Here is a 24,850-nt window from a genome sequence, read left to right as displayed (position 1 = left end):
AATGACGCCCCGGCCCCGCGGAGCTGCGATGACACGCTTGATGGTATCGTCAGCTCACGCGCTTCGGGCCTACGAGCAGCTAGCTAATCGTCCTTCTTTTAACGCAAGTTCACTAATTGCCAAAACCTTCAACAATCAAAGTGTTGCCCCCATGGAAGTCTTTTTGCATAATGGCATTTTACAAAGCCATTACGCTGATGACATCGGCGTAAAAAGCGCTTTGTAGGAGGAGGTATTACACAAGAAGACGAAAACAAAAGCTTTTCGTCCCTTCGGGCTACGTGCTTGACATGAGTACGATTCCGGAGCCGTTTGCCACGGGCATGATTCCAAACAATGTCGGGAGCCGGAACGAATTGCTCCGCGTATGTCACCGCGTAACCCGAATAACGGAACGCGCTCCCAAAAACACTGTCTGTCTTGTGCCTTGTCCACTGCGTCTTGACTTCTTCTGTGTGTGTGTGTGTGTGTGTTCTCACATGAAATGTCCCTCACTGTCTTTCCTTTTCCGCCTAAGCCAACTGACCAATGAGATCCCAGAGTAAGTAGACGATACGTCTCAGTGGGAAATGACCCAGCTTCGAATCAAGCCGACTAACAGCAATAAAAGCGGCCATTTTGGGATAATTGACATCACTGAAGACACTAATAAATGACGTCCGCTCATCTTTTCATTTTCATGCGGACAGTAACCGTTACAACTGTACATGGCCAGAGGGCTGGGCAATAAATAGAAATGATAATTTTCCGTATGAAAAATGGCAATGGTCACAAAAAAAAAAAAAAACAAAAAAAAAAAAAAATATATATATATATATATATATATATATATATATATATATATATATATATATATATATATATATATATATATATATATGGTCTATAATGAACTCTTTTAGACATTAAAAAGTAAGAATCTAGGACTATTAAAAAAAAAACGTGAAATTACGTGTTTGGCATTGAATGAGTAATTTGATAGCTAAATTAGTTTTTACGTGCAATTAATAATGCATTTTCCACATGCTGTCATGACAAAATGGCATTGCTTGTGCAACCAAGCAATCGCTGGTCATTAGATGAAAGTCACATGACCAGCAAGCGAGCCATGATTTGTCGTTACGTGAGCTCTGAGCACAGTTGATGTCATTTTCAGGCGACAATAAGTCAAAAAATGTCTTAAAAGTATTAATTTGAACATAAAAATAGAACAGAATGTTTTTATTGTCATTGTACAACGAGTATACAGCAAAATTGGTAGTACTGCTATGATTGATACATATTGAATAAAATAATCCAAAAATATAATATAATAAAATATTGTATAATAATATAATACAATATAATATAATATAACACAATATAATATCATGTGACATAATAATATATTGTATAATATAATAATATAATGTAATACAATATAATATGATATAATAATAAGTAATTGAGTTATCAAGGTAATTTTAGACAAATAATTAAGTTTTTACTTAAAATGTCAAAACAAATAGATTGTCCCTTTAAGCAAGTTTTGCACATGCTACAAGCATTAAATTTATCTTAAAACTGTTTTTAAATCACTCCTAATTGTTTTTGTACACATTTTTTTAATTAATCAGAAAAAAATTGTGGTTTATTTCTTCCAATAAACTTGTTTCAATAAAAGGGTGAATTTCATTCCGATCCTTATGGCCCAGCCCTGTATGGCCAATATTCATTCACTTCAACTTCACATTTCAGTTTGCCATTTTTTTTTTTCCCCCAAGACATTTTGCAGTGTCATTAGATCCTTTCCGTTCCCCTCGACCTCCCACAATGCAAAGGGAAGCATGAACGCGTGCATGATAAGCATTGTGCCCGCACCCCAGAGAAATTGAATCGCTTTATTGAAAATGCGCAATATTTTATGCATGGTTCGTATCCAAAATGAATTGCCATGCATTTTTTTTTATTTTTGCGCTGAATGGCTGGAATATGAACCATGAAGGAGAGCCCCACTTAAAAAAAAGAGCAAGATACCGAGCTAGTTTCTGGCGCTTTATTATTCCTGATCATTAGCCCGGTAAGTAAGCCCTTTAGGAAAAATGTGCTACGTTCTTCGTTTCATTCTTTTGTTTTTGCCAAAACATCTCGAATGAGGAAAAATGATTGACCCGGCAGGATATAGGTCAGAGGTTATTATATAATTATTTTATCTCGGAAGGCACAGGGAAGAGAATGTATCGTCAACGTCTCGAACCCGAACTCACGGGTAAAATAAACTGTATATATTAGTGTCACTCATGTAGATTTTTGCCATGCATGCCGGCCCGGTCCCAATTCCCAGCAAAAAAAGCAGCAGTCAACTGTCAACACATCGTTGTCGAATATATACAGTGGACCCCCGGTTACGGCGTCTCTGGCTTATGTTTTTTTTTCACGTTACGAAGTGGAATACAGATTTTCATCCCCTCTTTACGGCATTTTTCCCGCTTTACGGCATCAATAACTGTCAAGACCTTTGGGGTTGGCTGTGGTTATGTCGTTTTGCCTCCCTCTTCAGGGCGTCACTGGCTTACGTTTTTTTTCACGTTACGAAGTGGAATACAGATTTTCATCCCCTCTTTACGGCATTTTTCCCGCTTTACGGCATCAATACTGTCAAGACCTTTGGGGTTGGCTGTGGTTATGTTGTTTTGCCTCCCTCTTCAGGCGTTTTTAGGTAATTGCTCCAATTGTTCTCAAAATGCCGGTGCTACAACGTGACTAAGATGCTGGACTGATATTGGTCAGCGTCTCTAAGATACCGACCTGCTAAATACTTGATCGGTGTGAGTGCTTACAATATGGTATTTATTGTGAATTTTAGCGCTTATTTCAAACTTGAATTGGTTAGCCACGAGTCCCTAGACTGCTATTGACATTAAAGCGAGAACTATGAAGATGATTAGTTTGGAAACGAAGCTGGAGATAATCAAGAAATATGAAGAAGCTAGGCTAGGCTAAGCTAGGCTAGGCTACACTTGCTAGGGATTATCTCTGTAAATAGCTCAAGTAAACGTAATGCAAAGTAAATAACATTTAATTTTTTCTTCATATATATTTTTTTATTTATCATATTTAATTGTATACAGGTATATTATATATACTGTAAGTAGCACTTTCTATTCTATTTTGTTACCAGTTTTTTAAGATGTTGATGTTTTTATCTGGGGTTTTATACGCATTAGCTAATTAGCTTAGCTTTTTATTGCCCGCCATATGACGATTTCGCCTCATGATCCCAACTCCGGAACGGATAAATTTCATATGGCGGGGGGTCCACTGTATTAAAACTATCGATGAATCTAGGATTACAAGTTCCTTTTTGTTCCCCTTTATATCCCAATATAACATTACTTAAAATGCATGAAATTATTCGACGTATTTCTTATCTTTTTCTCCATTCGTTCATAAAATACCTATCTTGTATAGAACGCACGTCGCACTTAACTAACATGGAACATTAAAATGTGTGTCCTATTCACAGGTGTGTCCTATTTTTGGTGATTTACGGTCATTTTTTCTCGCGGACCGAATCAAACCTCCTCGCGGGCCAGATTTGGCCCGCGGGCCGCATGTTTGACACCGATGCCATAGATAGAGTCAGCAACATGTTAATCACAGATATATCCCCCCCCCCCCCCCGCCCTTGAGTTGAGAGCTCTCACGGTGTTTATCCACGGGCATCAATCTGGCTTAACGGCGGCTCCCCGGGGCCACGCCGTCAAAAGTCGAACGGATGTCACATTTGGCAAAGAGCGGCGGCGAAACGCTCCGCAGGTGCCCGGATCGATGCGGCTTGATTTGATTTTGTAACGGAAACGAATGCATTTCTCACAGAGGCCATTAAGCGCTCGGGGAGGGGGCAAAGTCGAACGTTCGTTCGCGTGGGGGTTAATGGCGGCGCCCGCCCGCCCGCCCGCCCGCCGCATCCTTTGATGGCTTTGCCACGATCTAAAAGCTTTGGTCCATTTGGCTCGGGGCCCATTATTTCAATGACAAATCATATGCGGCCATGACTCCCCGCTGCTGTGGCACTTGGCCCCATTTTTTTTTTTTTTTAACGTGACCAGCGCGTCTCATTCACCGCTCAAGTTAATTGATGCTACTCTGTGGCATACTTGCCTCATTTCTAGTATCCAGTAGTTGTGTTCAGGAAATTGGCTGCTGGCTGAATGAGCTTTTTGAGCGTGAATACGCTTTGCTTTGATGTTTTCTCGAAAAAAAAAACGACAACAAAAAAAACGCTTGTTCCCAGGGCGTTTTGGCACATTAGACGCTTTGATCCAATAGCGGTGCCCTGGGGCGCCATTCAGGCACTAAGGGATGGACATTTGGGCCCAATGGGTCCTCCATGATTACAGGTAGCGGAAAATGTGCCACAGGGTTAGGGTTAAGGTTACGATAAACTCGATTTTTAAGAAATAATTACCGTAATTTCCCAAATGTAAGACACACTTTTCAGTTAACATCCAATCAGTCACGATTCACCTTATGAATGTCACATGACCAAACGTTGAACCATGATAGGTCGATACCTGAGCCTTCAGTCTAGGCGATATCGTGTTTTTGTCGGCAGCAAGTAGAAAAATGTGTTTTTCGTTATTATTGACAAAACAATAACTTTTTACCGGCTAAAATCGCAAAATAAATGGACTTATCCTTAAAAGGTCTGTACAAGCTACGGATGTTAAGGTTACATTAAAACTGATCGGTGTTCATTATTTTTGTCCGAATATTTTCTTCCGAATTTTTTTAAAACCCTTCAATAAACGTTTGTTGATTTATTTCCATTAACCCTTGTGCACACACTTTGGAAACTATTCCACATTGCATTTTTTTTCCTAATTTTGTAAATGCTTTTAAAAGTGTAATAATTAAGATTATTTACGAATAATGCTTATGTAGGTAAACTTTATTAATACCCACAAAAAAATGAAAAAATGGTATGTTCTGTCACGTGATGACGGCTCTTGAAGACATTACCATTAACTGGTGTGGACCGCCACCTAGTGTCTTGAGGTGAAACACAAATCAACAAAGAATTTTCCGTTTGCGGACGTAGTTTGACCGCCGCTCAACCGAACGTTGCAAAAATCGCAGGAAAATCAATGTCATAAATCCTATCAAAATGCACCTCAAAAATTGTAATTATAATGCTTTTATATGGTCCAAAATTTGGACAATGATCGTTTTCGTACACAAAAACTCGCACGCCCAACTGCAATCGCATACAAGTGTCCTTGCGTTTGGAAATTTTACGTTTCAATCATCTGCTGGAAATTTCAGCTCCCTCGAGTATTTTATCCCATCGATTCGTTTATGATATCATAAAAAAATCAAATGGATTTTCATAATTTGTCACATAATACTCCAACGGTTAAATTAAACGTCTTATCGGCCGGAGTGATTGAATAAAACGGAGATTTGATTTTTTTTGGGGCCATATCACCCTGCCCCAGGTTTTCACATCAGCCCTGCTTCCCCTTGTCCTGCTGTCCTGTCCGCTTACGTTGCATGCCGTTGACTTTCTCCTCGCCCCCCCTTACCCCACCTACCCCCACCCACCCTCCCTGAAGCCCTGAGTCTGTGGAGACCCCATCTGAGCAGAGGTGAGTTTCTGAAAGCTTTAAGACGTGCAGTCTCTTCTTTCTCATCCTCCTTCTGAGACAAACCGGGCGGAATCTCCCTCCATGGATGCAGCATTGTTATAATCTTTTGGGTTTTTTTTTAAATCTTTTAATCATCTTCTCACATCGGCTTCAAGATATCAAGCGGCACAGAACTGGATGGAGAAGCTCCCATCAGGCCCGTGCTATATTTTGCACTCTGCCGCCATCTAGAGTCGAATTCGGGAAAAGGCTGTTGAGGTAGACGCTTTCGGAAAATTCAAACACATGTTGGAAGTAGATCAAATCTAACCGTTTATAAAAACAGAGGCCACGACACAGTACCACGCTGGGAAGTCCGCAGTATATATGAGATTTCCAAATCTCGCCTGTGCGCCGTTGTTTTATTCATGATATATTCAACTCGCTTAATAACCTTGAACTTATCAGTGACAGGCTGCTCGGATGGAGATTTATTGGTCCCCGTAAGCTCTTTGAGCGTTTGCCAGAAGACGATTCGCTGAGCTTTATTTGTTTTGTGTGGTTTTTTTTCTCTGTGTGATACTATGAAATCATTCATTTTTCTTGGTGTTTCTGTTAACCTCAGCAAATCCGGCTAACGGGTGCGCTTTACATTTGGGACGTATTTTGAAAGGGCCTATATCATGGAAATTCTACTTTTTGGGTTTTTTAACAATGTCGCTTAAAATGTCAATCCAAACACCCCCTAAAAGTGTTGTTTTGACGGACAATAACAGGCCATCGTATCACCTCTTCGGCCTTCCCGTAGTGCCCATGCAAGAGTAAATACACCCCCACCTTATCCAAAGAGACATTCGCATTCTTTTGTTTTCAGAGAAAAGATTTTGCGCCGAGTCAGACAATTGAAGAGCAACATTTCATTTATAAGTTTTACTGTAGAAAACGTAGAAAACGTGTTTGACAGCACACAGTCGGACAATCAACGTTTGTTTGACATCATTTACCTGCGGGTGGAACTATTGTTATGAAGTCGTCGTTTCCCGAGGGGAACAATTTGATCGGAGGAACGGGTGTTGCTGTGTGCGCTCTCTTGACACGTCTTTCGCTTTGTTGGCAACTCCAGTTCATTTTCCTGTCAGTTTCCGCCTTCATTCTCTCCGTCCCTGACTCCAATTACCGTCGCTACAACGTTAGCTTTTCTGTTAGTGTTTCGTTGTGGCGGTTGACTTTAGAATGACGTTTTCGAGGGTGCGCTGCTTATATATCATATATAAGCATATTTTGAATTGTGGAAAGCTTATTTTATGGAAGACTTCAAATACCATGATATCGGCCCTTTAGACAAATTGGAGGGTTAAAGATATGTAAAGCGTTTTCAATAAATCAGGCTGATACCTCCGAAAATAAAATTTGAGATATTGATATAGTCTAATGCTACACTTAATTATTTTTAAAATTATATATAATAGATGGAGAATGTTGCCAAGTTGAAATCCCTGATTTAGTGAAAAACTCTTTTGACTCATTCACTTTTCTCATTTCTGCTAATTATTTCCATCGACTTCAAATCCGATTTGAACCTTTTGGCTGCAGAGAAATGAAAGTTGGGACCTCAAAGGGATATTGCGTAAGATTTAGAGCGTTTTTTTTTATTTATTTTTTTTTATGACGGGCAGCAGGAGGTGCTGCAGGTGCTGCATTTACCATTGTCCGTAGCTGTAACAAACATGGCCGCCTCCGGAGAAGTGCCACCCCCCATGTAATATCATTTCATGATAACTACCCCTTTGATTATATTTAAAGCATACTGTTGGTCATTAAGAACACATTCATTTGCAAGTTTTTCTTTCATTTATTCCTTTTTAATAAAAAAAAACGGTCTAAATCTTACACACTGTCCCTTTAAGGGCGTTAATTTTGTCGAAATCCCAAAGTTTACACTGAAAATTCGTGATTTGGTCTATAATTCAAAATTTATACCCGTGGCATAAGCCTGCTTTTGTGAAAACACATCATGCTAACAAAAAGAAATGTCAAAAAATCTTCTGCTGAGGTGAACGACATGATTATTTTCCAATGCATCCTTGCTCTTTATGGTGTAGCCCTTTGCATTCCTGCATGTCCAACCACCCCCCCAAAACCTCTCTATTTTCCCCGCTGACTCCCGTGCCACGCGGTCCGTCTCGTGTAATCTTTCATGCCCCGCTCTTTGCTCCTGTTGCTGTTTTCATCCATGCGCCTCCGGTTGTTTGTTGTCCTCACCTTGTCTTTGTGTTTAAATACCCTTTGAGGAAGGTGGATTATAGCCGCGTGCCAGATGCGCCAACAATTGCACAGATGCTGATTGATGGCACGCACACAAAATTGAACGTAGGAACACACGCGCCAGCAAATGGTAGGCGGGACGAAATCCATTGTTGTCCCGCTTGGGGAAACATAAAGAACACAAGCTGGCCTTTTTTTTTTTTCTTTACATATGAGTATGGTAATTGTGAGCGCACACTTGCCCGTTCCATGCGGCGCCTCTTCAGGATAGCATCTTATCATCAGCCTCCCAGAGTGCTGGAAGGCAAGAAAGCGAAGATCAAACATGCCACTGAAGACACAAGCTTGCGAGCAACTCTCGCTCAGTAGACAAAACGAACCCCGGATGCGCCCGGATGCGCCCCGCATTCTCACGCCTTTCAAAATTCCACCATACGCAACGTGGACAAAGGCCTTCAAACGGAGCTCGTATGCTTAATTGGTATCGACGGGACAAGGACGCAAATCCCACCGGACCGGGTGTCTCATATCAAAGCATCCGCGAGATGAGATGAGATTTTTTTGCAACGATAATAAATCCCGATATACATTTTTCCATTTTCAACATATGTTCTTTTAATTGGGCGCTCAGCAAGAAAATTGAAATCATAATTAACAGGGGAGTGACTTTTCTTACAGGGTCATTTTTCGGCTGCGGCTGAGATCATTTCACAAAACGCATACGGCTCGCGGTAGCTGCTGCGATTTGGCGGAGTTATTTTTTGTCGTATTTACAAACTCTTATTTTACCAATATTTTACCAATTATTTCTTCAACTGGGAAACTAACATATCACACATGTGATTTGAAAGTAATAAGCACATCAATTATTTCTATTGGCTATTTTGGTATTCGGATATATATACCAAATACCAGAAAATTAAATAAATAATTGAATTTTGACACAGATAAATCACAGCGCACTAAAAGCCGCAGGTCATATCATCAGATATTTACGATGGTGTATGGATTTTTGTTTTTTACTCTTTTTTTTTTTTAAGTGCCCGCTTAGAGCAACGTCCTATTTTCAATAAACTGAACCTGCGTGCGTGTTTAGCACCAACATATTTTCAACAAAACATCAACAGTTATAAATCGTGGCTTATCGTCGGTAACACCTACAGTGTCATAAACCGTGCCTTATAGTTGGAAATTTACAGTAGTTTTTTTTTTTTTCTCAGAAAAGCAAATAAAAATAACCCAATTTCCAATTTATGAATGATCACATTTTAATTTTTTTTGATAATCAACATTTTTTATTTGAATTTAAACATCAAACCCACAGCACACACTTTTGAGTCAGCCTGCTTTGTTCAAAAGTGATCAGTGGGAACGGCATCGGGATGTCGGCATCAAAGAGTTGTCTATTAAAGTGCCTCTGAAAAAAAAAATCTGACAAGCTCTGCTAACTAGCGGCTAATTTATGCTAGACGCCGGGATAAATGCTGGCAACAGGCGCAGTACGATAAAATGCCAACGTAATCAAGTCGTTATTTTCGCTCCCTGAATTGCCAGTGTGATTGGACAATCTGAATTGTTTTCAGTCAGCGAAATATATCAATATGTCAGTCACGCCTCCATTTTTCTGCCCTCAGTGAAAACCAAATATAAATACAGAAGATCAAATAGACTGATCACATTTGAATTTTGTTTGCTAGCCAACATTTTTTAATTTAAATGCCAAAGTCAAACCCAGGGAACACACTTTTGAGTCACCCTGCTTTTTTCAAAAGTGATCAGTAGGAACGGCAACGGTTTCAGTATATCAGCATCAAAGTGCGATACATTTCCATATAAACTGGCTCTGAAAAATAATCCGACTGCTTTCCGAGCACTGAAGATCTGCCAACTGGCGGCTAATTCACGCTAGACGCCGTGATGAACGCTGGCGGCGGTACGCCTAAACGCCAGCGTGATCAACTTGTTATTTTATTCCCCGAATTCGTCGGAATCGTTTTCAGCGAGCGAAACACTTCAACGCGTCAGTCACGTTTGGGTTGTCGCCCCCTCAGCGAAAAGGCTCTGCTGGTGAACAAATTCGAGCTGAGCGTCCGCACGGAGGCCACCCAGGGCCTGGTGCTGTGGAGCGGGAAGGGCGTGGAGCGTTCCGACTACATCGCCCTGGCCATCGTGGACGGCCGCGTCCAGATGACGTACGACCTGGGTTCCAAGCCGGTGGTGCTGCGCTCCTCGGTGCGCGTCGACACCAACCGCTGGATACGCATCAAGGCCAGCAGGTGAGCGCTAGCGCGCCGGCGACTGTTTTGTCCTTGTTTTTGGCCGTGATGGGATTACGCCTCATCCGTATTCCGTTCCCGCGCTTGCCAACCCTCGCGTCAATCCTGTGATGCGCCGCGATTTGACAGATCGGTCTCAGATTAAGGTTATTTCCACGCTCGAGCGCGGCGCCGATCCCATTCCGCATTAATGAACGTTGAGGAAAGAAGAACGCGCGGCGGCACTTGGGCTCCACTTGGGAAAATTAAATAATAATGTCATTAAAATCGCACGGAGCTGAATCCCAATACACACAAACGTGTCTCGACGACGGGGCTGCTGGCGTAACGGCTGATGCCGCACTTTGGGAATTTACTTTCTAAATGACATTTGCAATTAATCAGATTACCGCAAATTAGATGAGCCGGGCAAACCTGAAGCTTTTTATACCCTCAGAGTGGGCCGTGCGGGTTCCCCTTTGGGTAATCCGGTTTTCTCGAAGAATTTTCTTCATTTTACTGTAGCGCGTGCGTATAATATATATGAATCGAACACAGCGCGCGGTGTAGCGCGGACCTCAGCCACGGCGTTTTCTCATTTTGAGCAAATGTGATATGGCGGTACAATATATTACGATCTTATGATTTGAATATAATCAAACGGAACATGATACGGGTGTGTCATTTCATAAAAAATGAAACATTCTCCCTAAAGGGATTTAAGGAGAGGAAAATTGTGGGCTTTCCGGTGTTAACGATTGCTCCTACATGAAATTATTATGTAGATCGGAGGTCCCCGACCGGCACCGGACCGCTTGGGCCGCACCCAAAATGACGATGATTTGGAACGGATTCGGTTTATCCTTAAACAGTTCGTTCGTTCGTGCTTTGCTTGGCTTGATCTTTGTTTTTCGGCGCCGCCTCTGGCCGCTGCCGGTATGGCATTTTGGTTGTGAGGAAGGACGGCGTGGCTTGAGTTGAGAGCGGTCACCGTCGATGACACAACATGTAGCCCCAGGCTTTATCGAAAAAAAATTGTGCAGTAATTAGCGTGGCAATGTCACACGAAAAGATTTAGTCATTAGAAACAGATTAAGCGCTTGAAATTTGAGCGTGACAAATGCATCACCTTCATCCTGCCGGACTTCAGCTTTCGACATTTGGCCGAATTGAAGTGCGGGGGCTAATTACGTGCGAAAGAAAGCGGCGGTAATTGATTGTTCGGCATCCGCGGCAAGCAAAGGTTGGCTTCCCGTCTCGTCCCTTTGGCGCGCGGCGTAATTTGGATGTTGACGGCGCTGTAAATCACAGCACGTGTAGTTCCGGCGGCACAATCTGTGTCGCTCGCCGTTTTAATGGCGCCCCCTCTGTCGGAACGACACTTTAGTGGCTTGAAATGATCCCCGTCGTCGCAATTCTTGAGTGCGGGGGCCACCCGGTACCGACGGCGCTCCCGCGGCATCTGTTTGCCGCTCGGCGGGCTCATTTACATGGCTGCTTGGCCAAGGCGTTTACGGGGGCGCTTAGCCGACTCGTGGCGCCGCCGATTAAATGAGAGAAGCTTTTGCGGCGATTGAGTGTTTTAACGACGGCGCCGTCCTCCGCAGAGCGCTACGGGACGGATCGCTACAAGTCGGCAATGAGGCGGCGGTGACGGGATCTTCGCCTTTGGCGGCCACTCAGCTGGACACGGACGGAGCGCTTTGGTTGGGTAGGTGGCCGCAAATGGACAAATATGTCATATGACAATGTCACAAAAAGTGAGTTTCCTGCAGCTGACACAGCTCCGATGTTGTTGTTTTTTATTGTTTTGGTTGTTTGTTTGTTTTTTTTTGCCTCTGGCCTCAATCAAGGAATCACACATCCCGCAATTGAAATGAGGCCTTTACGTGGATGTCAACGATAAATTACGAGTAGAGAACAAGATCAGGCAAACGTATGATGTCGTGCTCGTCAGGAATGAGGTGATTTAAACAGAAAGACACAAAAGGACAGCGAGAAAGACTGACAGAGTTAGAGACAGAGCAAGGAGGAAGGAGGGAGGGGGAGGGGGAGAGACAGACAGACAAACAGATGAGAGAAAGACCCACGCTGCTAGAGACAGAGAGAGAGAGTAAGGCAGAGTGAGAGGAAGACACAAAAAGAGAGACACTGTGAGACGGACAGAATGAGAGTATGAAACAGGAAGTGACAAAGAAAAATCAAGTCAGAACTTGACAAATGGCGACAGAGTGAGACAGGGTGAGAAACAGAAAGACAGAAAGAGACAGAATGAGAAGGACAGACAGTGAGGAGAGAGAGAGAAAGACAGGGAGAATGGGAAGAGAGACAGACAGATGGAGAGCAAGAAACTGGAAGCGACAAGGAAAAACGAGACGGGAAGTGGAGGAGGTAGGGACAGATTGAGACAGAAAGACAGAATGAGAGTGAGACAGACAGAGAGCGAGAGAAAGGGAGACACCAAGACGAAGCGAAAGACGTAAAGCGAGTGAGACAGAGTGAGAAACAGAGACAGAGAGAGATAGAAAAACAGGCAGTTAGCGTCATCCAGACAAAGAGAGAAACAGACAGATGAGTACAAAGCGACAAGTAAAAATCAAGACAAAAAGTGACAGAGCGCAGGAGTGTGAGACAGAAAGAGTAACTGAAAGGTAGCATGGAAGTGAGAAACAGAAAGACACTAAAGACAGGAGGGAAAGAAAAACAGACTGAGCGAGAGGCAGACAGAAAAATAGACCGTGACAGAAAGCTTGAAAGAGAATGAGATTTTCTTTCTAGAGAAAAAAACAGAAAGATACCAAAAGAGAGAGGGAGACAAAGACAGATAGAGATATCGAGAAAGACGGACAGACAGAGAACGAGAGACAGCAAGACACAGCGAGAGGGAGAGCAAAAAAAAAAAAAAGTGGCGCGATCTACCAGATGCTTTATTTGCTGAACGGGTTGAAATAGCATCCTCTAGCGGCCGAGCGGGAATCTTCACAGAGGCCATCCCGGCGCAATCTGGATTTGATGTCAAGAGTCTCGTCTCATTTTGGACATTCTAATGTTTAGCAAGCAGAAGTTAATCCTGCCGCTCGCTCCAAACAACTCGAGGAAGGAGCGCACAAAGTCAGCCGAGGGAACGAGAATCCGTAATCCTCCCATCGCGCCATCAAGGGCCCTTCCTTTCAAATCCCCTTTTCAGCGGCGTCATTAATTCCAACGGTAATGCGCGTGAAATTAGGCCCGTCCCGCCCCGATTTCCGAGGGAGGGGCGCGATCCGATTAAGGTGAGCGAGACGGATCTCTAGACGGGAAAGTCAGCCGTGAGTACGGCGGATAAAGTTGGGATCGGGTTGGATTTGACGAATATCGGAATCCAAACTCCGAGCGAAAAAACTAGTTTGCCCGTGCTGACTCAGAGGCAGAACAGGTGGCGCCGAAGCACGGCCGACTGGGTCAGCGTCTCTTCAAAAGAATTCACTTCAAATCGGATTTAAATTGAAAAGGTTCTAATTATGGCAAGCACAATGGCCTGAAACAATGACTTATAAATCTTTTCTTTTCATTTTCTAGTCTATTCACATTGTGAATAAAACACATCCTGAGTTTCTTTCAAAAGGACTCCTTTACAACTCCGGTGTAGAAATATGAAATGTACAGAAAGATAATGCTGACTTTTGATTGACACTGTCTGAGGGATTCATTTAACAGCCGCTGGGAAAACGAAGCCTCGTGAACAACGTGTGATTCATTTTGGCTGCTCTCGGTAGCGATGGGTAAACGAAGCCTCGTGAAGCACTTGTGATACTTTTTTGTTCCTCTAGATGGCACTTGGTCTACAATACCTATAAGATATTTTCACCTGTAAACCAACGGCACCAACTTAAGGAGTAAAAAAAAATATCACAAGTGCTTCATGAGGCTTCGTTTTCCCATCATTATCTCTTGGTGGCTAACTTGAAAATGTCTGAACCCTTACTTCAAACTTTAACCCCACTGCTTTGAAACCCTACCATAGGTGTGGAACTCCAGTCCTTGAGGGTTGGTATCCTGCAAGTTTTCCAGTTTTCTCTCCTCAACACAACTGATTCACATGATTAGCTCATTAGTAAGCTCTGTGGGAACCTGAAAATGATCCTAATCAGGTATGTTTAGGAGAGAAAACCGAAAAACCTGCAGGATACCGGCCCTCGAGGACTGGAGTTTGACACCTGTGCTCTCTGAAACTTTTCTTTAAACATAACCCTATTTGAAGCCCTAATTTGCAACCCTAGCCAAACGTTATTCTTAATAGCCCAATTTGAAACCCTAACTTTAATTTAAAAGCCTAACCTTTTGAAACCCTACGCAAATCCCAAATGATCCGTACTTAGTCGCTTCCCATCTGCACTTTTTTTGCGTGCGCGTATTGATCACTTGTATGACTTTGTTTGTTGTCTTCTCCAGGCGGTCTGGAAGAAGCGGCGGTGGCCCGTCGGCTGCCCAAGGCCTACAGCACGGGCTTCGTGGGCTGCATCAAGGACGTGGTGGTGGACGGCCTGGAGCTCCACCTGGTGGAGGACGCCTTGAACAACCCCCAAATATTACACTGTCCTGCGGCCTAATAAGCAGGCTCGCAAAAACAAAACACTGAGAGAAATGAGGAGAGAAATCAGTAAATACGCAAGAAATCCTCCCCGCCCTTTCCATTCCCTCCATAGCACCCATGTGTCGCCTGCTGTAATTATTTTCTATTTTTGTATACTTTTCATCGCTTTTATATGGGAAGAAAATGTTTGGAAATTTCTTGTTTTTTCCTTCTTCATTTCTACACCTCCCATCATATGACCGTTGACTTCTTCTTTTTTTTAAATTTTTTTAATCGGCATCAAAAACGTGTTCGCTGTAATAGTTTTGCTGTTAAAGCCGTCGCCGTGGTAACAAAAAAGGTTGCCTTTTGACTTAGCTCATTATACTTGAACTCTGGTGTTGATTTTCACTTTTCATGGTGCCATATATTTTTCACTTACGTTCTATTAACATTGTTTCACACTCATTAGTATGTATACAGGATACATTCATTCATTCATTCATTCATTCATTAATCCTACCGTAATACTATATTCTGGTGATGTGTAAATGAAGCCTCGTGAAACACTTGATACTTTTTAGTAAAAATGAAGCCTCATGAACCGCTTTTGATATGTTATGCTTCTCTAGATGTCACAGTGGAAATATAATACATTTCATTTCATGAGCCTTTATCTTTAAACCAACAGCACCATCTTGAGGAGTTAAAAAAAATTGCAAGTAGTTCATGAGGCTTCATTCTACCTTTGCCGCTTAGCTCCTCTAGATGGTTCTTGCGTGAAAGGTGCTGTGGAAATGTAAAACATTTCCATTGCACTAGCTTTTTTCTTTTAAGTTGGAGCACCATCTAGAAGAGTAAAAAAAAAAATCACAAGTGCTTCATGAGGCTTCATTTTCCCATCGCCAACGACAACATTCCCTCACCGCATTCCCAGTTCACGCTTTTCCCTAATAAGCCAGTCAAGAAGCTTCAGTCACAAAATACGCCTCTAACTTTGCAATTCAAATGAAATTGAAACTCCTATTTTCTGAAAAAGAAAATGAAGCCTCGTGAACCACTTTAGATATTTTATGCTCCTCTCGATGGCACTCTTGGATTAAAGATGCAATAAAAATATAATACATGACCATTTCACAAGCCTTTCTCTTTAAACCAAGAGCACCCTCTAGAGGAGTAAAATATACCACAAGTGCTTCATGAGGCTTCATTTTCCCATCACTGCTGATATTTGCTGGATCTGCAGTCCATCTGACCCTAACGCATCCAGACTTAAAATAAAATCTCTTAAATGAATATAGAGTTTATAAACGATACGAGAGACTGGAAATATGAGATGGGTTCTCCACGGAGAGAACAGTTTTTTCTTTTTGTTGTTGTTCTTCAACAAATCATCTCCCACGATGACCACTAATAATGCATGGACATATGCAGTGTGGATTTAGTCTTTTATCCGCATAAAAAAACGTTTTTTTCCTGCAATAGCTAAAGAATTGGCTCACTTCCTGTATCTTTCCGAAGCGCGTTCCCCGGAAACCTCCAACGGTGCACGAGGGGGAAAAGTTTTTTTGCGAGGATGGAAAAAAATGAAGCGATGCAAGGAGAAAGAGACCATTACCTCGGGACGAATCCTGCCCGGCGACCGTCGAGAAACAAACAAACAAACGAACAAACAAAAGACTTGATTTCCTTTTTTTTTTTTTTGAAGAATCCGATCCGGCTGTGGAGAAAGACTGTGAGCCTTCCGGAAGCCATAACAGCCGCAAATCAACGATTCTTACATGTGAACTAACATTGTGTAGTAGCGCATGGGTTTGTAACATTCAGCGACGCCATGAGAAATCGCTGAACCACAATAAGCTGTGATGACTGATATCTTCTTTTGATATTGAGATCTTTGGCAATATATCCTAACAAAAGTCATGCCCGTTTTGTGGTTGAGTAGCAAACGATAGCGATGGCAAACCGAAGTCTCGCGAAGCGCTCGTCATACCTTTCAGCTCCTCTAGATGGCACTCTTGCTTTAACTCTCCTGCGCACACTTTGCAAACTAAACTAATTTTGGATATGCTTTTAAAGGTGTAATAATTCATGTTATTTATGAATATTTTTTTCTTTCAACCACTCACATTGTTCGGTGGCATCAGTTCTAGCCATAAAGCGTAGCTTAAATTTATTCATACCGACAAAAAATTGAAAAATAGTTTGGTCTGTGACTTGAAGACATTAACTGGGCTCTACCGCCCCCTACTGTCTTGAGGTGAAACGCAAGTCAACAAAGAATTTTTTGTTTGCTGACGTAGTTTGACTGCCACTCAACGGAACGTTGCAAAAATCGCAAAAAAATTACTGTCGTGAATCCTGTTCAAATGCATCTCAAAAATTGTAATCATAATGCTTTTATGTGGTCCAAAATTTGGACAATGATTATTCTGTTGCACAAAATCTCGCACGTCCAGCTGCAATCACATAGAAATGACATTTTACGTGATTTATTCATCTGCTGGAAATTTCAGCTCCCTAGTGTTGTTTTCCCCTTGATTCTTTCATGATATCATAAAAAAAATCAAAGGATTTTCCATAATTTGTAACATAATACCACAAGGGTTGCAGATGAAGTGGAATTTTCATCTGTTAACTTATCTTGAAACCAAGTGCACCATCTAGAGGAGCAAAATAAAAATAATAATCCCAAGTGCTTCACGAGGCTTCATTTTCCACCACTAGCAAACAGTCTTGTTTGTTTACACTCTTTCCCCCCTGAAATGATCTGGCAACCGTTTTTTGTACAGCCCATTTCTTTTTGAGTGTAAATTTAGCTAATTGTGTTCTCTGTGGAGGTTTATGTTTTTTTTTTTTTTTTTTTTTTAAGTAATATACACTGGAGCCGTGTCTCTTCTGCCACACTTTAAAAAAATGTACATGGGGGAGGGATGTCACTAAAGCTATAATATTTCTGTCGTGCATAATATCAGGTGAAATCAGGAAGCCCTTTGCTGGTGTATCAAGTTTCAATTCCAGCACTCGCTCTCTTTATGTCCTATTTTTAGCCCTTCTGTTCTTTTCAGGTGGCCACACCGAAAAATATATTTATATTTGTATGTGACAAAAACACAATAGAGCCACATGATTTAATGCCAACTTGGCGTTGCCTTTAACCCTCCTGTTAAGTTGTGGGTCAATCTGACCCGTTTGAAAGTAATGCAGTCTTTTTGTGTGCGTTTTTGTTACAAAAAATATATATATATTTGCAAGTTTCTTGATGAATAAGCAAAGCCCGGGTCAAAATGACCCAGAAATATTGTTTGTGAGAAGGAAAAAAAACCTGTGGACAGTCACACACAACCTTGGGTCAAATTGACGGATGTTATTGCAGAAAAATAAACATAAGCAGTAGGCAACAAATTAAGTATTGCTTTTGTGAATGGGTTTTCACGCCCAAAAAAAAAATTGAGTTTTTGACACTCGGATAACGAAACAGACTTCCGGGTCATTTTGACCCAGAGACACAAATGCTGCTCCTGAGAAATTAGCATAATACACTGGTTAAAATTAAATACTGGCTTTGGTTCACACACATTTCTTTGCGACTAACTATGCCTCGGGTCAAAATGACCCGGGGACATTATTTTTGTCCCTTGCAAAAAAACAGGAGGGTTAAAGCCACCTTTCACCTTGACTCTAACCATCATCTTTCCTTTAGCCAATTGAAGCCCCATCTACATTTCATTGTAATAATAATATATAGTTAAAAAAAAAATAAAGAGGAAAGTTCGATGCCTCTGTTCCGTATTTATATCTAAAAGTGGATGTAAACTATTGTCTAATCACAAACCTCAAAGGGCAGTGCACCCAGTAAACGCGGCATGACCTACCTGGACTTTACTAACTTTATGACCTTTATGACTTTGTCTTGTGTTCCTACCATCATGAAATAAAATGTCAACCAAAATGGAGTACACCTTTTTTGTTGTTGTTTTTATTGGATCAATTTCTTCTTCATCAATGCTAGAATAGAATACTACGTCTTTTCATTGGCTCTTTACGGCATTTTTTCCACTTTACGGCATCAACAATTGTCCCGACCTTTGGGGTTGGTTGTGTTTATGTTGTTTTGCCTCCCTCTTCAGGCGTCTTTAGGTAATTGCTCTTATTTTCTGTTCGCGTTAAAGTCACTCTGCTGCAATGCGTTCCGAAGATGCTGGTATACTATTAGTCGGCGTCACGGTGTCACTAAAATGCCGACGTGTTAAAGACTTGATCTCGTGTGCTAACAATATGGTATTTATTGGGCATTTTAGTGCTTAATTTCAATTTGAATTGATTAGTCATGGGTCCTGGGATTGCCAGTGATGTTAAAGGGAGAAGTAAGAAGATGATTAGTATGCAAACGGAGTTGGGGATAATCAAGAAATACAAAGAAGGCTAGGCTACCTTTGCTAGCTATTATGGTTGGAAGTAGCTCACTCCAAAGGTAAATACAATTTCATTTTTCCCTTATACGATACATTTTTCTAAATGGTGTTGTTTAATTGCATACATGTACATTATATACAAGTAACACTTACTATTTTGATAGCAATTTTTAATATGTATATAGATTTTTGATGTTTTTACCTGGGGTTTGATACGCATTAGCTGGTTAGCATGCGTTTCTATTGGCCGCCACGTGACGATTTCGCCTTACCATCCCAACCCCGGAACGGATTCATTTTCTCTGGTTCACTGTATATGAAAAACTTGAAATATTTTATGATTGGCAGTAATGTCAATGATTTTGGACTAATACAGTCGTGATATTCTGCTTGCTCTCTTTTGGACCGCATTTCAAAAGAATAATGAATGTTTAGTTGTTGTTTTACAGTCATGTAAATAGTTTTTTATAATTTTCTCCTCCCGGCTCACTCGGGAATAGATTTTTTTTGTCCATACGGCCCGCAAGCTAAAACGAGTTTAACACCCCTGCTCTACCCTACACCAAAGTCCAATTAGAGAAAGTCTTGACCCTCAAAAAAGTCCCCACAAGGACAATAAAATCTGTGTTATGGTCCCCACTTAACTCCGCACACGCCATTTTGTGCAAAATTTGCCGATGCGGGTGCAACGCATCCCGACACGTATGGATTGAAATCCCCCGATACTCGATGATGACTTTGCATCCATCACATTTAGCGTTAGACGGCAAATATGCATCCAGCGCTATTTCCTTCCCACATCCGTTTGCATCTCGTATCGATCGGACGCTAATGCCGGCCCGTCGTGCGCACGCATCCTTTTCAACCGCTCGCCAGATGTAAACAAAAAAAGACTCCGCGAGAGCGTTGGCTCCAGGAAAATTCCACGGAGAGGAGATGTTGCGTCTCTCCGTTCTGTCAGCGCTTGCGCGGGGTCGACCGCGGGATGGGGAGGGGGTCAAATAAATCCATAGCTGACAATTGCATAACCCCCCCAGATGAAGCTGTGCTGATAGGCTGCTGACGTCACCGCCGCAACAGAGATTTCGTTTAAAAGCATTAGGTAGTTTTGCAACGTACAGCTACATTTATTTACAAGTTTTTTTATTGGTTTAATAAGCGACGTGATAGCGTGACATATTCGATTTGTTCAAGTTTATGCGACGGCAGTCGTTCTCAAAGAATGGGACGGACCCCTAAGGAAAAAGGCTTTGGTTTTGCTGTGTGAAATGTAATTGCACATCCATGGCACTAGGGGGTGCAGTGACGCTCTCGTTCTCAAAGTCTGTGGGGGAGTTCTAAATCGTTTTTAATTGCTGTCGACATTATTTTTCTAAATCGCATGAATGATTAATGAAGTTTAGAAAACAATCAGGAAAACGTTTGTACTTTTACCATTTGTGCTCCTGTGTGAATGTTCCAGATTAATTTACATACATTATTATTATTTGTTGATTTAATTAATATTTTCCAGCATAAAATGGTTCAGTGGGTTGAAAATGTTTCTAGGTTGAATAAGGACTGACTTTTTTTTTTATTTCAGGCACTTTTTTTTTCAGTTTCAGACTAACTTGTAACCTGTATAAATCATGTAAAAAAAAAGTATTTTTTTTGCCAAAAGTAATTTGGTGAAAGTTGATTAATGTTGGTATTTTTTTTATGCAATTGTACAGTACATTGTTAAAATTTGAATTTTTAACGATAATGATCTTATTTATAGTCACCGTGGCAATTGTGTGTGTATGGGGGGGGGAATGTTTTCTCTTTCCTGGTGGGGGGGGTATGAAAAATAACTAAGCACTGAACTAGTTTGAAAAGTTTGAATATATATATATATATATATATATATATATATATATATATATATATATATATATATATATATATATATATATATATATATATATATATATATATATATATATATATATATGTATGTATGTGTGTGTGTGTGTGTGTTAATTTCATTTAGGTTTGTATTAAATTGTGAAAGTATCCATGACTTTTCAATAAAGCACTCAATTCAACCAGTTTAATACATCTTTTAAAATGTAATATTTGTTTTTAATTTGTCTAATCGACCCAAAGAGCTTGATTATTTACTTTAGTCACTATTTGATGGCAACTTGCTTGGGGGAAATTGACCCAGTTCGTTACGAGCAAGCATGCGAATCTCAGTTTTTATTTTGTAAACTTCCGTATGGCTGAAAAGTCACAAATATTCTTGTTGTCAAAGTTAATATGTTGCTGAATAAAAAAAAACACTTGAGATTGGCTTAAATGATTTTTTTTTTTTTTTTTGCAAACGTTTGTAAAATTTGATTTCCAAAAAGTTTTGAGAACCCCTGCGATATACAAACGAAAATAATGTTTTCGTTTTGGAAGTCATGGCAGGAATTTCCTTCCAGTACGCTACCTTTCATGGTCAATGTTTGATCTTTTTTACGTATACTGATTTGATACAACTGCGCTTTATTTACGTATTCATTTTCGACGCTTTAGAAATAAAGTAGCCTTCTCTTGAGTACACTTCCGCTCTGGATTGAAATCGCATCGGCCTCGCCTTTGTTTTGAAGGTCCCACCCGGAACTCACTCGCGCGCGTGTACGTAGACTTTGATGAGACCGTTAGCCAAATAGCCCCGAGCTGGAGCTCGCTGTCACTGGCCGTTGCGTTGCACACACTCTTGTCCGAGGACAAGAGCAACGTTCGGGGACTCCTGACACTTCGGAGAAACTGCGATGACATCTCGCAGGTAAAGCGCACTTCGTTCGTGTTTCCAAAGTGGCATCTTCCTCGGCCCAAGTGCTTTGACACCTGCTTCACTTTGCACCGACCGAGTTTCGCCAAATTGACAGAAGCTGCGAGATCGAGGTCAGGGGGCACTTTCTTTGCCGATAAAGTTTCTCCAACGATCACACATGTCGTGATGTGATATGCAAATCTTGATCAAAAACATAAATTCAATCATTGAGCCGCACGGTTGCCAAATTATCAAGTAAATGTGGATTGCGTCGCAATAGATTATATGATTAAAAAAAAAAATCGCAATTTTTTTTGCTGTCATTACGGTTTTAATCTATTTTAAGAGATAAAATAAACACAACAAATATGTATTTATAGTTTTGGATTTGTTTCGGAATTTTCGGACAAAAATAGTAAATACGGATTTAAAAAAAAATTAACGTACAAGTTCATAACTTGCGTAAAATGATCATTCGTATGTGTTGACTTTTTTAGCATTAACAAGTTCACATTTTATTTGTAATTAGTTCGGCAATTAAATCATATTTTAGGGACAATTATAGTGCTCCCTCATTTATCGCGGGGATTACGTTCCACAAAATACACCATATATTCGAAATCCTTGAAGTAGATTGAACTCGTTTTTTTTCTTTGCTTTTCTTTGCTTTTGTTTGTTTCTTTTGTTGAAAAGTAAATACAGTACATACAATAATTTCTTTTCTGCGCTCTGACATCGAAAGAAGAAAAATATCAAATACCAAATTAAACTGGCCAGTAGATTAAAATGAAAATCCATGTAGTAGGGCTAACTTTTTTTTTTTTACAAATATTTTTTTGGCTGACTTTTTTTGAAGGAAGTAAAATTGAAAGATAAAAAGCGACATAAATCTGTAAGAAAAAAAAATGGTGGTCATAAAAAAGCATCTGTGATAGAGTAAAGCAGCAATAACTGAACCGTGATGTTATTCTTTTTCATCACACTGTAAGTGGGGAAATGTTTGCCTCCAACGTGGACGAGGCAGTTGAATTTTCTCCATTTTTGTCGTTTTGCGTCCTACCGCGCAAGCTTGAGACACTGACTAGGCTGCATGATGATTTTTTTTTTTTTATAATAACGATTTGGGGACTAACTTTTAAATCAGTTTTAACATATTCATAGCTTGTGCAGAACTTGCCTAAATGTCACAGTTAATGCAATCAATCCCGACGACGTGTTTTTACGTATCTTTCATGAGTGTAGGCGTTCAATCCTTGGGATTTGTTTGTGAGTTTATTTATAAAATAACACGTGAATTAAGTCCATTTGATTTATCGCTCAGCCTCAAGCTTATCAACAAATTTAACAGTGAAACATTTTCTTGTACTCTTATAGTCAACTGCACCATCTTGTTGTTCTCGATTTATTTTTTTTTAGCAGTGCGAAGTGTTCTTGAATGATTTTTTTTGTCGATTATTTTAGAAATTGAAGCTTAGCTGCTGATGGACTAATTATTTGTCCACACGCATCAGCATTCTGTCCTGCTGCAAGGTGACCTGGGAAATGTTGACTCCAGCGGCTGGCTGCTCTGGAGTCAAAAGTGTGCGTTCCGCTCCTCGCAAATTGCTTTCTTTGCATTTCTGGCGTTTGTAGTTGACACAGAAAAGCAAATCACTGTGCGGGTTCTCAACTTGTTGAGGTAACACAAAGTGGTACTTGCTTCAAGTCTGGAAATTCTTGATTTGAATTTTCTTGGTGTTTTCAGCTTCTGAAAGTGGATTGATTCATATGATGGGTGTCCTGGGCGTCTGAGAGGACTTCCGTTTTGGTGACATAAAATGACCTTTAACTGGAACAGCACCACTGTATATGCAGTGGGCCCCCGTGTAACGACATTAATCCTTTCCGCGGTTGGGGTCGTAAGGCGAGTTCCTCGTACGACGGGCGATCCAAACTTACGTTAAATAGCTAATGCGTTTAGAACCCCTGGTAAAAACATCAAAATTGTACATACATATTCAAAATTCGTACCAAAAGAGTATAGTAAGTGCTACATATATATATAATATACATGTATGCAATCAAAAAACATCATGAATAAAAAATATAGAAAGCATTTATTTACCTTTGAGTGCCGCTTGTTATGCCTATATTCCCTAATAAGGGTTATCTCCAGCATGGTTTCCATATAAATCATCTTCTTCTCTTTTTAACATCACTAGCAATCTTGGGACCCATGGCTAACCCTTTCAACTTTGAATTAAGCAGTAAAATGCACTATAAATACGCTTTTGTAACCACTCACGATCAAACAAAGCTTTAGCGTTCCGCCGTTTTGAAACGAGTGAGGCCGACCAATAGCAGACCAGCATCTCCGCGAGGAGACGCGGACCAATAGCAGACCAGCATTGTAGTGACGTGTTGCATGGATCCAGTATGATGGGCAACGGAAAATAAGTGCACTTACCTAAAAACGCCTTCTGGAGACAAAACAACACAAATACAGCCAAGTCTCAAGGGTCATGACAGTTATTTTTGGTCTCATAACCGGGAAAGTGTCATGAAGATGGGATGAAAAAACTCAGTATTACACGTCGCAACATGAAAATGTCGTAAATCAGGGAAGTTGCAACACGGGGGTCACTGTATTAGGAATCTGGTGAGAAACTTAATTCCATTTCACATCGGTAAATAATATATTAGGGTGAGAAATAGCTGATTTTTTTGTCATGCAAACATGTGAGTAACACTGCCCCCTGGTGGTAGGATGACAAAGTGCTTTCTAAAAGTTAAATCGCCGAGGATCAGCTTAATTAATCGCGGCAGCCAATATCGTGATCGCTATTAAAATGTGATTGATTGTGCAGCCCTACTATCAGCCCTGGAAAAAAAAAGTTAGTCTACCGCTAAGCTAAACTTCATGAGGACAAGTCCAATGCGCACAATCAAAACAGAACAGAAAACAACCAGCATGTCACATCTTCAGGGCAAAG

At 40.8% G+C, this 24,850-nt stretch overlaps 2 protein-coding genes across 9 annotated transcripts in view; both read left to right on the top strand.

The window, feature by feature from the left end:
- The window catches only part of agrn (agrin), a 294,106-nt gene extending 275,469 nt beyond the window's left edge, over nucleotides 1–18,637 (top strand). For all 5 annotated transcript variants that reach the window (XM_088403131.1, XM_088403140.1, XM_088403158.1 and 2 more), the window contains 3 exons: nucleotides 9,926–10,150; nucleotides 11,737–11,840; nucleotides 14,561–18,637. In XM_088403131.1, the coding sequence (XP_088259257.1) occupies nucleotides 9,926–10,150; nucleotides 11,737–11,840; nucleotides 14,561–14,718 (487 nt within the window). In that variant the 3' untranslated portion in view covers nucleotides 14,719–18,637. The remainder of the gene's footprint in view (nucleotides 1–9,925; nucleotides 10,151–11,736; nucleotides 11,841–14,560) is intronic.
- Nucleotides 18,638–21,764: 3,127 nt separating this feature from the next.
- ptpn11b (protein tyrosine phosphatase non-receptor type 11b) overlaps nucleotides 21,765–24,850 on the top strand; it is a 33,302-nt gene continuing 30,216 nt past the window's right edge. For all 4 annotated transcript variants that reach the window (XM_088408612.1, XM_088408611.1, XM_088408610.1 and 1 more), the window contains exon 1: nucleotides 21,765–21,890. In XM_088408612.1, the coding sequence (XP_088264738.1) occupies nucleotides 21,877–21,890 (14 nt within the window). In that variant the 5' untranslated portion in view covers nucleotides 21,765–21,876. The remainder of the gene's footprint in view (nucleotides 21,891–24,850) is intronic.

This window comes from Hippichthys cyanospilos, chromosome 2 (genome assembly GCF_059441005.1).
Source record: "Hippichthys cyanospilos isolate Australia breed blue-spotted pipefish chromosome 2, RoL_Hcya_1.0, whole genome shotgun sequence".
NCBI classification, from domain to species: Eukaryota; Metazoa; Chordata; class Actinopteri; order Syngnathiformes; family Syngnathidae; genus Hippichthys; species Hippichthys cyanospilos.
Note: the sequence above shows the minus strand (reverse complement) of the source record. Positions and strands in the feature narration are given on the sequence as shown.